General features: G+C 30.7%; 1 protein-coding gene across 1 annotated transcript in view; it reads right to left on the reverse strand.

Annotated features, from left to right (window-relative positions):
* LOC113370222 (maternal protein pumilio-like) overlaps positions 1-5206 on the reverse strand; it is a 23872-nt gene extending 18666 nt beyond the window's left edge. Inside the window, exons 1-2 of the mRNA XM_026610896.1 lie at positions 5165-5206; positions 75-266 (exon numbers count right to left, since the gene is read on the reverse strand). Of these exons, the coding sequence (XP_026466681.1) occupies positions 75-266; positions 5165-5206 (234 nt within the window). The remainder of the gene's footprint in view (positions 1-74; positions 267-5164) is intronic.
* Between the last annotated feature and the right edge of the window lie 8906 nt (positions 5207-14112).

The raw sequence follows: 14112 nt of genomic DNA on the forward strand, positions 1-14112 counted from the left end.
TACATGATGCCTGATCGAGTCAATCAATCAAGGTAATCTTCCAATTTCGCCAACTACTTATTATTATCACTTACCGACATATGGAGTGCGGGTTCTTGTCCAGTTGCGGGCGCTGCATTGATAACATAGGGAGGAGGTTGTTGGTGATAGCTTTGCTGAAGAAATTGCTGCTGCACTTGCAGTTGCTGCAAAGGTGTGCTGGCGGCGGACGCTGCTACGGCTGATGCTGCGCCGGCTAGTTGGGGTTGTTGAGACCTAAATAGTTGCTAAAAGAAAAAAGGACAGATTAAATTAATGGACTAATATATATATTAGGGTGGTCCTTAAAATGGTCATTTTCGGATTTCCTTGCTCCCAGGGGCTCAAACGGTTCCAAATTGATAAAAAACAATTCTCTGAAAGTTTTAGCTCTTAATATTAACGTTTAGATAGAGCGCAATTCAATCAAAGTTTGTATGGAAAGAGCATGGAAAAATTAAAAAAAAATTTGAAAATTTAAAAAAAATATTTTAGGTATAAGTTAGCGACAAATGAATGAGTTTTATTCATTCATTTGTTCGCTAAATTACATCTAAAAAACATTTTTAAAATTTTTGAACAATTTTCCTTGCTATTTCCATACAAAACTTTGATTGAATTGCGCTCTATCTAAACGTTAATATTAAGAGCTAAAACTTTCGGAGAATAGTTTTTTTATCTATTTGGAACCATTCGAGCCCCTGGGAGCAAGGAAATTCGAAAATGACTGTTTTAAGGACCACCCTAATATATATATATATATATATATATATATATATATATTGAATGGTAGAGTCTTGGATTTGTGTATATTTTGTAGAGTTTCGAACAAGAATCCAAAAATAATACAAAATAAAAAACAAGAAAAGTTTTTAAAAAACAATTTCTTTATTTAATTATTTGTTTATTGTCGACGTTTCGGAACTAGGTACGTTCCATCTTCAGGACATCTGTCAAGAAACATGATCTTGATGAGATTTTTGCAAACAATATGTTTAGGAAAAGAAAATAGATTTTTCTTAAATAATGAATTAAATTGTAAAAAATATAATAATGTACAGAAATATGATAATATGTTCAAAATAAAAATGATAAAAATAAATGAGTGGATTATCAAAACAGGATATTAAACATAATAGAAAATTTTTTTGAAAGTTATGGAAATTTTTTAAGAAAAGGTTAATGACAAAGTTGAATTAATTACCTGTATGTTTGAATAATACACATTATTCAAACATACAGGTAATTAATTCAACTTTGTCATTAACCTTTTCTTAAAAAATTTCCATAACTTTCAAAAAAATTTTCTATTATGTTTAATATCCTGTTTTGATAATCCACTCATTTATTTTTATCATTTTTATTTTGAACATATTATCATATTTCTGTACATTATTATATTTTTTACAATTTAATTCATTATTTAAGAAAAATCTATTTTCTTTTCCTAAACATATTGTTTGCAAAAATCTCATCAAGATCATGTTTCTTGACAGATGTCCTGAAGATGGAACGTACCTAGTTCCGAAACGTCGACAATAAACAAATAATTAAATAAAGAAATTGTTTTTTTAAAAACTTTTCTTGTTTTTTATTTTGTATTATTTTTGGATTCTTGTTCGAAACTCTACAAAATATATATATATATATATATATATATATATGTGTGTGTGTGTGTGTGTGTGATTTTTGTTTATTAATTAATCGTTAATCATTAAATAAAGCCATCCATAGCATTTACTCTGCACAAACATAAATATTCGAACGGGTTTGAATAATGATAATAGAGAAAGCTTTAACAACATTATAACAATGAGTAATAAAATATATCGCGGTAGATTAGTTGTGCGATATGCGGTTTATGCAGTTAAATTTTATTATTATTGCCATTATTATAATTACGTATGTCACAATTTGCTAGAAGTTTCCCGATTACAATTTTGATTATAAGCATAGTAAAGAGGATCAGATAAAATTAATGTGGAGTAATAGTGAAGCTCACATCACACAACTATTATAAAATAAAATATATTTTTTTAATAACTATCATTTCAACAAAATGATGATCAACTGCACTTACCTAACTCCTAAATTTCAACCTTCGTCATCTTATATAAAAGTGGCATGATGCCGAAAAGTTTAGGGCAATAGTGGATGAATTGAATTTTAATTGAGAAATAAATGTTGCCTTTTTTCAAAGTTCATGTGACACCAACTTCTAGTCTAAGTTTAACACCAAGTGGAGAACGGTGAACGTGCACAATAGATTTGCAGTTGCAGTTGGCCACGCGGTCAGAGAGTTAGTCGCGCGTGAATTACTGGTTGTGTGATTTATACCGATATTTATCTTTATATTCCGTTTGTATATTGCACGTAGATTTCACCATGCGTGCTGTACTAAAAATATACATTTCAAGATAAAATATCTCAGAATCACTAATTATGCAGTAAAGAACCGTATATTTTAGTAATTACGTGTAGAAACCCAGGAAAGTTTCTTTATTCAAACCAATAGAGATTCTAATATAGATCCGTATTACTCAGGAGAGTACATTTATATATCACGATTAGCAAACCCGACGAACTCCGTTTCGCCACCAGATGGTTTCGTGAGAAAGATGAAGAAGTTTTTTGTTTGTATTATATTTGAAAAGCAAAAATTTGATTTTATTACACAACAGTAATGAATTTATTTCTATTACAAAAATGAAGTGTTTTTTAGTTGAACTTCTCTAAGCAAATAAAGTGAATCCGCAAATTATCTGTTTCATTGAAGTACTCTTTGGTAAACCACATTTTTTGTTTTTCGGTCTGGCGTTAACAGAAATAAAGCGGATGGTTTTCCAACTTGTGAACAGGCAACGTATAACTGCCCGTGTGAAAAACAATGATTTTCTATATAACCTATTTGAAGTTTATCCCGCAAACACTAAGCGATTGGCCTTGCGACTTGTTATTAAGGCGAACTGGAAATTGCAATCGTTTGAAGTCAAACAAAAGATCAGTCGGAATCATCAGTATGTCATCAAATCGCCAGCAATTTTTGATTGCATGGTGAAATTCAGTGCGTGTACATCATTATTCTTTGCGGCAAGAATTGCTCGTTGACTTAACCAAGCATAATTCTGATCATTCTCAGTAATGTCATTACTCGAATTTTTAATGACGGTGCGTGAAGTTCCAGCAATTTGCATTAAGGCACGATGACATGCACCACTAATTTTCTTAGCTATAAACCTTGCGGAGCCCGAGACCTTTCAAATGAATGCAAAATTGTCGAAATCGGTTCGTGCGCTCTGGACTTAAATCGTCAGGGAGGAAAATCCGACTTATTTTTAGCTGAGTAATAAAAACTAGTAATAAGTAGTTTTATTAACAGATGCAGTTGTATGAAAGAAATCATGGTAAAGCCTATAAAGATACTTTAATCGTGTAATAGCTATCATTTTAGTGTGGCGATCAAACTTATCAATTATCCCAAATCATGAGCCATAGAAAGTTGCCCTTAACATCAGCAGGCAGGCATCTTCATTCGTCAGCTCCGCGTTTGAGACAATGATGAAGAATCCAATTGAGGCAAATGGAAACAATGAAGACAGAAACGAACGACAAGTCTTTGTTGTCACGGATTCGTAAGCACAGAGAAAAGACACGGTTTGGTTTGAAGGTCAAGAGCCTCGCATGACCATTGCGGGCCTCGCTCCAGAGGAAATCTAACGGGGATCCCTTCCACTGGCGGGAGCAACGTACTGATGCATCATCCGTCCCGCAGGTAGGTATATCAAGGAGGCCAATTAATGCCGAGAAGAAAATCAGGAAGATGAAATAAGAACATTACGAGGATCATAAACCTCAATTTTCTGAATTGTGTTAATTACCTCATAAATCTACTAAACAATATAAAGTGCATTATTATATTGCACTTAATGCGATGTACTTCGAAGTTTATATAAATTATGGTGCTCCCCATTTCATGTAGAAATGAATTTATAAATAGCTACTAATTGTCTATTGTATAATTAGGAAGTGTTAAAAATATTTAAATATATTCAAAATAAAAATGTTGAGATTTAAATCCAATATTAAAGAATATCAAAAACAACGATGTAAACCAATATCTATGTCGAACCATAAAAAATAAAAAATATCGGATTCTTTTCTTTTCTTTAAATTTTGTAAATTATAAATATTCCATCACCATAAGGTATGGGAATAAGACCACTATTTAGTTTATGATATATATTAATCTTCACTCTACAACCTTCTTCTCTCTTTACTTTTGCTAGTCTCTCAGTTATTATAAGTTACAGATATTTATATTCATATAAATATACTCCCTACCCCGAAGGGCTAAATCTTGACCACAAGTAATTGCAAAATTATTAAATTAGTTGCGAACAAACACGCTTAAAAATATAAAATTTATAAAATTATTTGGTTATTAAAATTTATACATTGTTTGAGACTATTTAGTACATTAATTGAGTAACACCTTTTTGTCAAATACAATAAAAATTAAATTTACCTACCTTAGATAAAACCAATTTAAATAAATTCACGATACAGTATCATAAAAAGTTTTATAACATTGTTCCCTTTCTTACTACAAATTCAATATCTGTTTGTAAAATATGTAAAGAAATCTCACAAAGGAAGATGACATAGAAACATGGTGAAACATATTCGTTTGTGCGAAAGAAAAAGACTTTAACGACCGCATCGTATAAGTTTTGCATTGTTTATGCATTTCTATAGCGAATTATGCGTGCAAAGGCAACTACACACAAACGATCAAGCAAAATAAATAAATTCATTGAGGAAGCTAAAGCCTTATGGTTGATGGTAAAATAACAGGTGTTGTTAACATTTCTCAATAAAATTAAAAATATAATAGCAAGGTAAACAGAGCCCATTGAATATGTTAATCTACTATTAAATCATTGGCAAGAAACACATATCTTTGAATTATTGATGGCCTGAAAATTTATAATATATTGTTTGGAAAAAAAAGACGGAAAGTGTTAAGTAAAATTAGTTTTCAAACCCATTTTTCTAATCAGTTTGGTAATAAATTAAATTTCCGATTTTTGAAATTAAATGTAACTCTATTTCAAGACTATTTACTATTTTTTAAATGGTTGCTCACCTCTGCTTTTGGCTTGAGGCGTTGCAGTTGCCACCAAGTCATACGTGTTCAGTAATTAACCGTGCCGGTCATGAATATAATTAAAAGTTTCAGCACGGCTTATAAAATACAACTTCATTAGTAGGATTCAAAACACATTTTAAACGTGGAAAATTTAAAACTAAGGATGCTATCATCATAGTTCCATAGAGCAAGATAACCAAAAATAAAGCAACCAAAAAAATAAATCTTCTAATAATACCAACTAAAATAGTTGCAAAGATTGACCAGGGAAATTTGAAGGAAATTAAAAAAAACCAATGAGTTTGGCCAAAGTTAAACAAAAAAGTAAGCCTACTGCATTTGATGACCAAAAAAAAAATAGAATATTTGCTTACAAAAGCAAACGAGATGAAATAGAGTAATGATAAGCAATCTCTTTAACTCAAAGGCCGCATTTGATTTTAAAGCCGCACTTAATAATTTGCAAAAATTGATATATACTAATAAACATTACAATATCAGAAATAAATAACTCTCATAACTAAGTTTTCTTTCAATTATAGTTAGCTTACAATATATTCTAATTAATTATGACAACGCATTCAAAATGTAAGAAATTTCAAGAACGGCGATGAAAGCAAACGTGAGTGTCTTAACAAATTATTTCGTTATTCAATTAAACGATCCTCTTGATAATTAATTAATCTATTATTAATTGTTATTCTGTTCGTGACAGATGCCTTTAGATGTCTTCCAAGTAAAACATATTGTGTAAGCGTCAAAGCGACAAAGTACAGTTGTTCATTGAATTATACAAACATTAAATGCTTTGGCGGTAAATAGCTTTAATCAATTCTCATAATTAATTCTATACTAATTTCCAACATTTGGGTTTGGTTTATAAGAATATATTACCGCGTTTCAAAATTTCAACTCATCTAATTCCATACAATTCTTTTTACACGTTTTAAGCAATATACAAATCAAAATAAAAGACACTTGTAATTGTCAAATGTCAAAAAATGATAAAAACCCTAAAAAAGCAACCCGTTCGCTCTAATCTCTGGAGGAACGATATAGGTCGCATGCAACTTTGTATGTCTCTGTGGTATTTCTACGAATAATGATTATAACGAAAACGTTAGAGCTTTCGGAGCTTTTGTGACGAACTGGCCGTGTAAATATTTCAGCTTTCATTATGAGGCAACGCAAACACGAAAGTTAAACCGCCCGGCGACACCAGACAATATTCAATATTTAATCACAGCTCGACTCGTTGTCGACCATCAGTTGTTTTTCCAGCTATGTTATTTCATATCAGAATTAACTGGGTTAAAACTACCTCCGCAGACAAAATAAATAAGTCGCAAATAGAGCTAGACTAGTGATCAGCACTGCATAATAGATAACCGGAGTCCATGGTGCAACTAGAACTATAGTTTTAAGCTGAAACAACAGCTCATAAATTAACAACACAAATGTTATACTCAATGCGATACGATTCCTAAACCCTTATACATACCTAGACTTCCTAAATTAATCAACAAGTAAATTAGCGATTTCCAATTAGCATGTAAATTTTACCACATTTGTCTCAAAAAGAATTTCGCGTCACGAAAGCATATTTTAAAAGTACCTTTTTTATATCTTGTGATGAGTTTAGCATATGAAACAGCTAGGACCACTTTTGTACCTTGAAATTAAACCTACATACGAAATATATAGCAATAATAATGCATATAACATTAGTTACTTAGTAGGGTTTGGGGGTTTTTAAAACGGTTTTTGAGGAGAAAATTAAGGCATTCGAAAACCGTTTTGTAGTACAAAATTATCAAGTTTCTATTGATGAAAATGACAAATTTAACCAAGCGTACCTCATTGATGAAAACACTGTTGCAAATCTATAGTCATCCTTTGTTCCATTATTTTAAAAATTAACGCTTATGTGCAAAAATCATGCATCAACAAAAAATAATTAATTGTTTTTAAGGTTTACTGGACTTTTTTTTGTTCTACTAAATTGCATGAAAATTGTACATATCAATATTGTTATTGTATCAATAAAATTGAAAAGTGAATAATTTGAGTCAAAAACTGCCTTAATCATCCGAAATTCTGTTGAAATTTTTTGTTCAAATTATTCGAGCAAATATTTTATGAAAACTCGAAACCGGTTAAAATCAGCTTTTTGAAAAAAAGACTATTTGAACACAGATTTTCTTAAATGTCGGTTTTTGTATAAACCCTTCTACCTAGGGGGTGTCCATTAATCGCGTAAGGTTTTTTGTGGAAGAGAGGGGACGCTTTTTACAAAAAATCACAAAATATCACGTGGAAGAGGGACGGGTGTAGTAAGATATTTCGTGTATTTATGTTTTACCCGATTTTTAAAAAAAATCCAAACATTTAAAGAAAAATTAAAAAATACATTATTTCTTCGCGTAACTAAAAATACACGTGATGTTTAGTAGGGGAGATTAATGGACGCCTCTTAGTAAATAAATACTGCTAATATTTCAAAAATATTGACTTGGATTAAATCATTGACAACATAATTGTATATTCCACTAATGTCTAGTTTAAATAGTTAAATATCACTTATTCTTATGATCACAACTGGCAGTGGTGTTGTGCTAATATTTTTTTTGCCGGAACGCTAAAATTTAAAATCCGGTTCATAAACCGGTTCAAAAAATTTGATATATTTTGATAAGAACTCACAAATCTAATATATTGACTTTTTATATAATTAACTCTATTATACACAGCTAGTCTATACATTAAATTGTACAAGTATGAGGGAATCATTGAGTACATAATTTATATTCTTCAATGACATTAATCATATTTATTCTGGTATTATTTGTATTCATTAATACCTACAGGTATTTATTATGATATAAAAGTACTCAAGATTTATTCCAATACTTTATAAGACTTAACCTAATAATATGATAGATAACCTATGACCTATCATACTATACTATATTATTGTATATCATATATAGATATCTATTATCTTCTATCATACCGTGAGATACCTATACCTTCATTAACTTATTATATACCTACATACCTTTTACTTATTATAAATACTACTGTCTAATTTATATATTCACCTATATTATATAGGTTTACCTTACGACCTATGTATTATTGTATACTATTGTATACTATATTATTATATATCATATATAGATATCTATTATCTTCTATCATACCGTGAGATACCTATACCGTCATTAACTTATTATATACCTACAGACCTTTTACTTCTTATAAATACTACTGTCTAATTTATATATTCACCTATATTATATAGGTTTACCTTACGCCCTATGTATTATCTCTACCTTTCTATTGCCTATACCGGGAATTGAACCCGGGACCTCCGCGTGGAAGTCGCGCACCTTAACCACTACCCTATCGGGTACCCCCACTAATAATATAATATGGGACGCACTGTTGTTTCCGCGGGTCATTTTCTAATTAATTAGGTAATTAATACTAAGGTGGCGCGACGACACGCGAAAAAAGACGGTTGATTGTAGCGTTACGGTGGTGTAGTGGATAAGGTCGTCGCGTGCCACGCGGCGGACCCGGGTTCGATTCTCGGTAGGGTTAATGTAGCGTGTAATGGAAATTATAGGTAATAGGATATATAGTAGATATAGGTTAGGTGTATTCGGTATACAATGTAGGGATTTGAGAGTATAATGAAATGTAGCGTATGGTACACATGTAAGGCGTGTAGCATAGAATGCAACGTATAGGCACACGTAAGGTTATAAAAATACATGAATAGGAACCTATGATGTAGAATAGCGTATAAGAAATGCGAATGAATGTAAGATGCAATTTATAAATATTATTTTTTCTATAAGAAGTTCATACACCTCAATTCGTTACTAAATTAAAACGACGTTCCGGCGCGTTCCGGCTCGACAACACCACTGACAACAGGTAATAATAATTATTATTATTATGTGATTTTTTCCATTTGTTCTGTTGTGTCTGCACCAGGTGGGCATTTGACGAGGTGTTAAAAATAAACAACCGAACATCGGTTTATTTGTAATCTTGAAAATGTAATTGAATAACATTGAATAGCACTTTCCGGCACGGTATAACCAGTCATGCACGTTAATAGTAAATGCGTGATAAATCGCATTAGCCCGCGTCTGCATTTGCAGTCATTGTGGTTATTTCGTAATAACATTATAATGGCTGTTGCAAAGGTAGCACCATCGACAAACTGAAAATGGGCGTTGTGTTTATCGATTTCATAAATATATCAACATAATCGATAGCAAAGTTTTCAAAGTAAAGAATTAATTTCATGTCTGATGAATATGCAGCCGCAATAGAATTTAGAAAATTGCTACCAAGCTTTTGAAATATTCATGTAGATTCTTGTAATCAAGCACTTTGTTTCCAAAGCTCACGAACCTGCTTTTAAAACTGATATACTAATTTTTATTTTTGAAAAAAAAAAAGATAATTCTGTAAATCTCATATAAAATCTTAGTAAATAGCAATATCAGGTTATAAAAAAACACTACTACATAAAATGTAACCGATATAATTTTACATTTCCATAAAGAATTATATTGAAGAACTAATGCATTAGATGAAAATTACTTCAATACCTTAATGGCTCAATATCTTGACAAGAGCCTAAATAATTTTTATTATAATTGATTATGCGGTTTACTTATGAATAAAAAAATTAACTAGTTGGTTTGGTATTTAGCCTTGAGGCAAGTTACATGAACTTCCCGATATGTGTAAAATAATCGACTTAATCAATAAAAAATAAATTATTATGAATTATTATAAGTATTCCGAGTGGATTTATTACACATCATGGCAAACGAATATGTTAACTCGAAATATTTTCTAATAGCAAATTTTCAAAAATCAATAATTTTAATTAACCAATAATTATAATTGAACCAGTTACCGTAGCACTTTAATGGTTTACTATGTTCAAGACCAAGTACACTATCGTCATACCAACTAAATCATCTAATTTTATTTTTAACAAACGTCAAAAAAACTACTCATTTTCTCAAACTTTGATGAATTTTTAAAATTAAACTACTTGTCGTAAGGCCGTAATAACTCAGTAAGTTCTATAAGACCATAGTATATATCGCCAAAAAAAGTTCCATAAAAATCGGCTTAATTTTTTTTTCAACAGTTAATTACAAGAAAACGGCTCGGTAGATTTTCACCTAAAACTAATCAGTATCATTCCCAACGAATATCTTTCGAACACTTTTGGATCTTTTTAAATCGATTCGGTGGTATGAGCTTAAATGGGGACGAAAAGTTTAACACTTTTTTCCAAAAAACTGAGAAACGATAATCCTCATCGAGATACATCAAATGCTTTTTAAATATCTGAAATCGGTTCAGGCGTTTTTGAGCAAACGTCGATGAAAGTTCTATTTTTGACAAATGCCAAAAAGACCATACTAATTTTTGCAAACTTTGACGAATTTTTAAAGCTAAACCAGTTGTCGTACGGCCGTAATATTTTAGTATGATCTAAAAGACTATGGTATCTACCGTCAAAAAAATAATCATAAAAATCGTCGATTTTTTTTTAAACTTTAATACAAGAAAACGGCCCGGCCGATCTCTACCAAAAACTAATCAGCACGATTCCCAACTAATATCTTTCGAACGGTTTTTGAAGTTTCAAAATCGATTCAGAATTGCGGGCGACAACGTAGACGAAATTTTTTTCACTTTTCTGCGATTTATATATACGGCCGATCGTCGCACTGACAAACAATAGTCCTCATCGAGATACATCGAGTGGCTTTTAAATTTTTGAAATCGGCCCAGCCGTTTTGAGAAAACGTCGATTTACGGCAAAAGACACACACACACACACACACACACACACACACATACACACACAAATACTTTTTCCAAATTTGGTCTCATTCGATTCAGAATGGCTTGAAAAGTCAAAAAAACATAAAATTAGCAATTCGGATTTTTTGATGAAAACATAAACTTCTCCTTCGGGAAAGTAATAAAAAAAATAGTTCACAAAAAAAATTTAATCTCATTTATTTGATTCTCAAATAGAGATTAAACTAAACTCAAAGTCCAACGACCGCGTTTGTGATTGTATTAATAAAGCAGATGCGGTATTGTGAGCGATGAAATTATTATGGCACAGGCGGAAGAATAATATGTGTACGAAGATCGCGGCACGGCTGAGAGACGAGCACGTTCACGGTCAAGGCGTTTCGTGAACCGTGAGACGAGTAAGACAACTAAACCGGCAGTCATTACTATTACTATTACTATTACTACGATGTACGCACGCGTGCTGGATGATACGATGATAATTAAGACACAGGATGGCTTCACGATTTTTATTTAAAAAACTTTTAATTCGTAGTGTTTGTGTTTAATGATAATTATCTTTTAGATTGCGTACATTAATATTTTATGATTCAAACAAGCCTATCATATTTCACAGTCAGTAACCATGCTCATCCTTTTTCTACAAGACCGCAGATTTATGCAATTCAAGCTATTTAAATTTCTCAATGTAATTCAGATTACCAACATTTCCAAAGCGAGTGAGTGTTAATACTATTTTTATAAAAATTGTAAAAATAAATTAGCTAGGGGTTAATTAGGTCGATTCTTTAAAAATTTTTGGACCCCCCTCCTCCTTGTGATACGTGGTGATATTCAAAATTACCTCCCTTTCCACACCAAACATCGCGTGTATTTTTAGACTATGAGAAAAAACCGTAAATTTTTTTATTTTTTTGAAAATGTTCGAGTTAAAAAAAAATCAGATAAAAAATAAGTGCACTTGATATCTTACTATACCCCTCCCTAACCCCACGTGATATTTCGTTATTTTTTGTCAAACTCCCCCTCCCCCTAAAAACCTCTCGTGATTAATGGACGCCAAAATTGTGTAAATAAATACAATAAGAATATATTCTTCAACTAGATAAATGTGGCGCTTTCATTGAATTCGAGATAGAATGTTATGTTAACGTAAAAGAACAATTATAATTTTTTATTTAATTCCGGTCTCAAAATATTCTTTCATCCATTTATTCTATATTTTTTTGATTCATGTTTGCTAATATATAATTGCTAAGAACTTAATAAAAAAAACTTGCAAAAATGTCAATATAACTATGATTTATTTTATATTTTTATCCATATATCGTACCTCTGCCTTGACATCTATAATTGAAGTATTTTACTTCTATTCTTAATTATTTTCAATCAATACGTTGGTCATATATAAATATTTTCTATCATTATATAAATAATATTAACGAGTTTGGCTTCCTGAAAAAATCGGAAGGAAGGAATCGGAAAAAGGTCTGATAATGAAAACTAGTTCGATGAAAGCGCCTTTAGTGATTCATCAAAACAAGTTTTTATTGATCAGAAAAGGTTACCGATAAATGAAATTATATTTATAAATATATTTCCCATTAAGGTGATTTTTGATCAACATTATTAACATAGTTTTTGATTATTTAAAACAACATTATATGAAATAAATATTTTAGAATCATGGATTAATAGATAAATAAGTAGACCAACTATACTATATATTAACAAAATCATATAAATCCAAGGACTAATCGATTATATCACATTCAATGAAGCAGAACGAATGCGGCAATATTTCAATGTAAAACTTGTACGATATTTGAACTATATATAAAGTGATATCGGCCGTCGGAGAGCTTTTTCTACTTCAGATACAAGAAAGCTATTATTAAAACAAAGAATTTTTACCAGCAAAAAGTAAAAATCAGAAATCGATTAAAAGCTATCCAATGTTACAGATACGAGTTTTTGTGCCAGAAACTGAATCTAAAGCATATAATCAGCCGCTAATTGAAGTTTATTGAGAGCGAATGAAATTTGATAAATCACTCGAGAACGAAACGAGAATTTCAATTATGATTCATGCTAATTTAATTGCATATTATAATAAATATGGAAAAGTAGTAGTAGAAAAATGAATCATGGATTTTTTTTTTGCAGAAATAATTTAATTTAAGATGTTAATTAGTATATAAAATTGAATGAAAAAAATCTAACGAATAATGATATAGAAATTTACTATACTTGAAAAACTTGAATATACGAAAAAAAAAATTCTTTATTAAAAACATATAGTATACATTTGTAAAAATTCATGTAAGAAATAAATACACGTTATATCTTACTATACCCGTCCCTCCCCGACATGATTTTTCGTGATTTTTTGTCAACACCCCTCCCTGAAAACCTCACGTGATTCAAGGATGCCCCCTAAGTGAACATCGATGTTACTACTGCTTAATATTAGACTGTCCGAGGCAGGTATAAAACCTCTGATTCAAAATAGGAAGCCCAATAAACAATTACAGTTCTATACCTATCTGATGACTAATTATAGTCATCAGGTAGGTATGGAACCTATGAATGCCTAATAAATGACTACTAAATTTAATTTAAAATAAAAGTTATAGTTTGACAATAACTAGTATTTCATATTTTTCTATTCAGGAAGCGTCAAATTATAATTATCATCATTACTATATACAAATGATACAGACAGTTCATTAATGAACAGCAGCATACCAGAACAATTTATCCACAATAGATGATGGCTCAGGATTCTCCTTACAACCAATTAAGAACAAGAAACAGGAAGCAACACTGAACGCAATCACATTGCATGAAGTATACAATGTATTTCCTAATCACACCATAAGATTTCAACAACAGACTAACATTGAATTAATTAATTTGAATTATTTAAAATAAACGTATTTTAAATAATTGAGGAAGATACCAAAAAAGTAGAAGAAATATGAAAAGTTCTCAAAGAAATCGCCATAATATAGTATAAGATTTATAGATATACCAAGTACAATTGGTGGATGAATCATATATTGATTCTTAAG

Source organism: Ctenocephalides felis, unplaced genomic scaffold, assembly GCF_003426905.1.
Source record: "Ctenocephalides felis isolate EL2017-DRISC unplaced genomic scaffold, ASM342690v1 CF-g0.4_SCAFFOLD_01492, whole genome shotgun sequence".
Classification (NCBI taxonomy): Eukaryota; Metazoa; Arthropoda; class Insecta; order Siphonaptera; family Pulicidae; genus Ctenocephalides; species Ctenocephalides felis.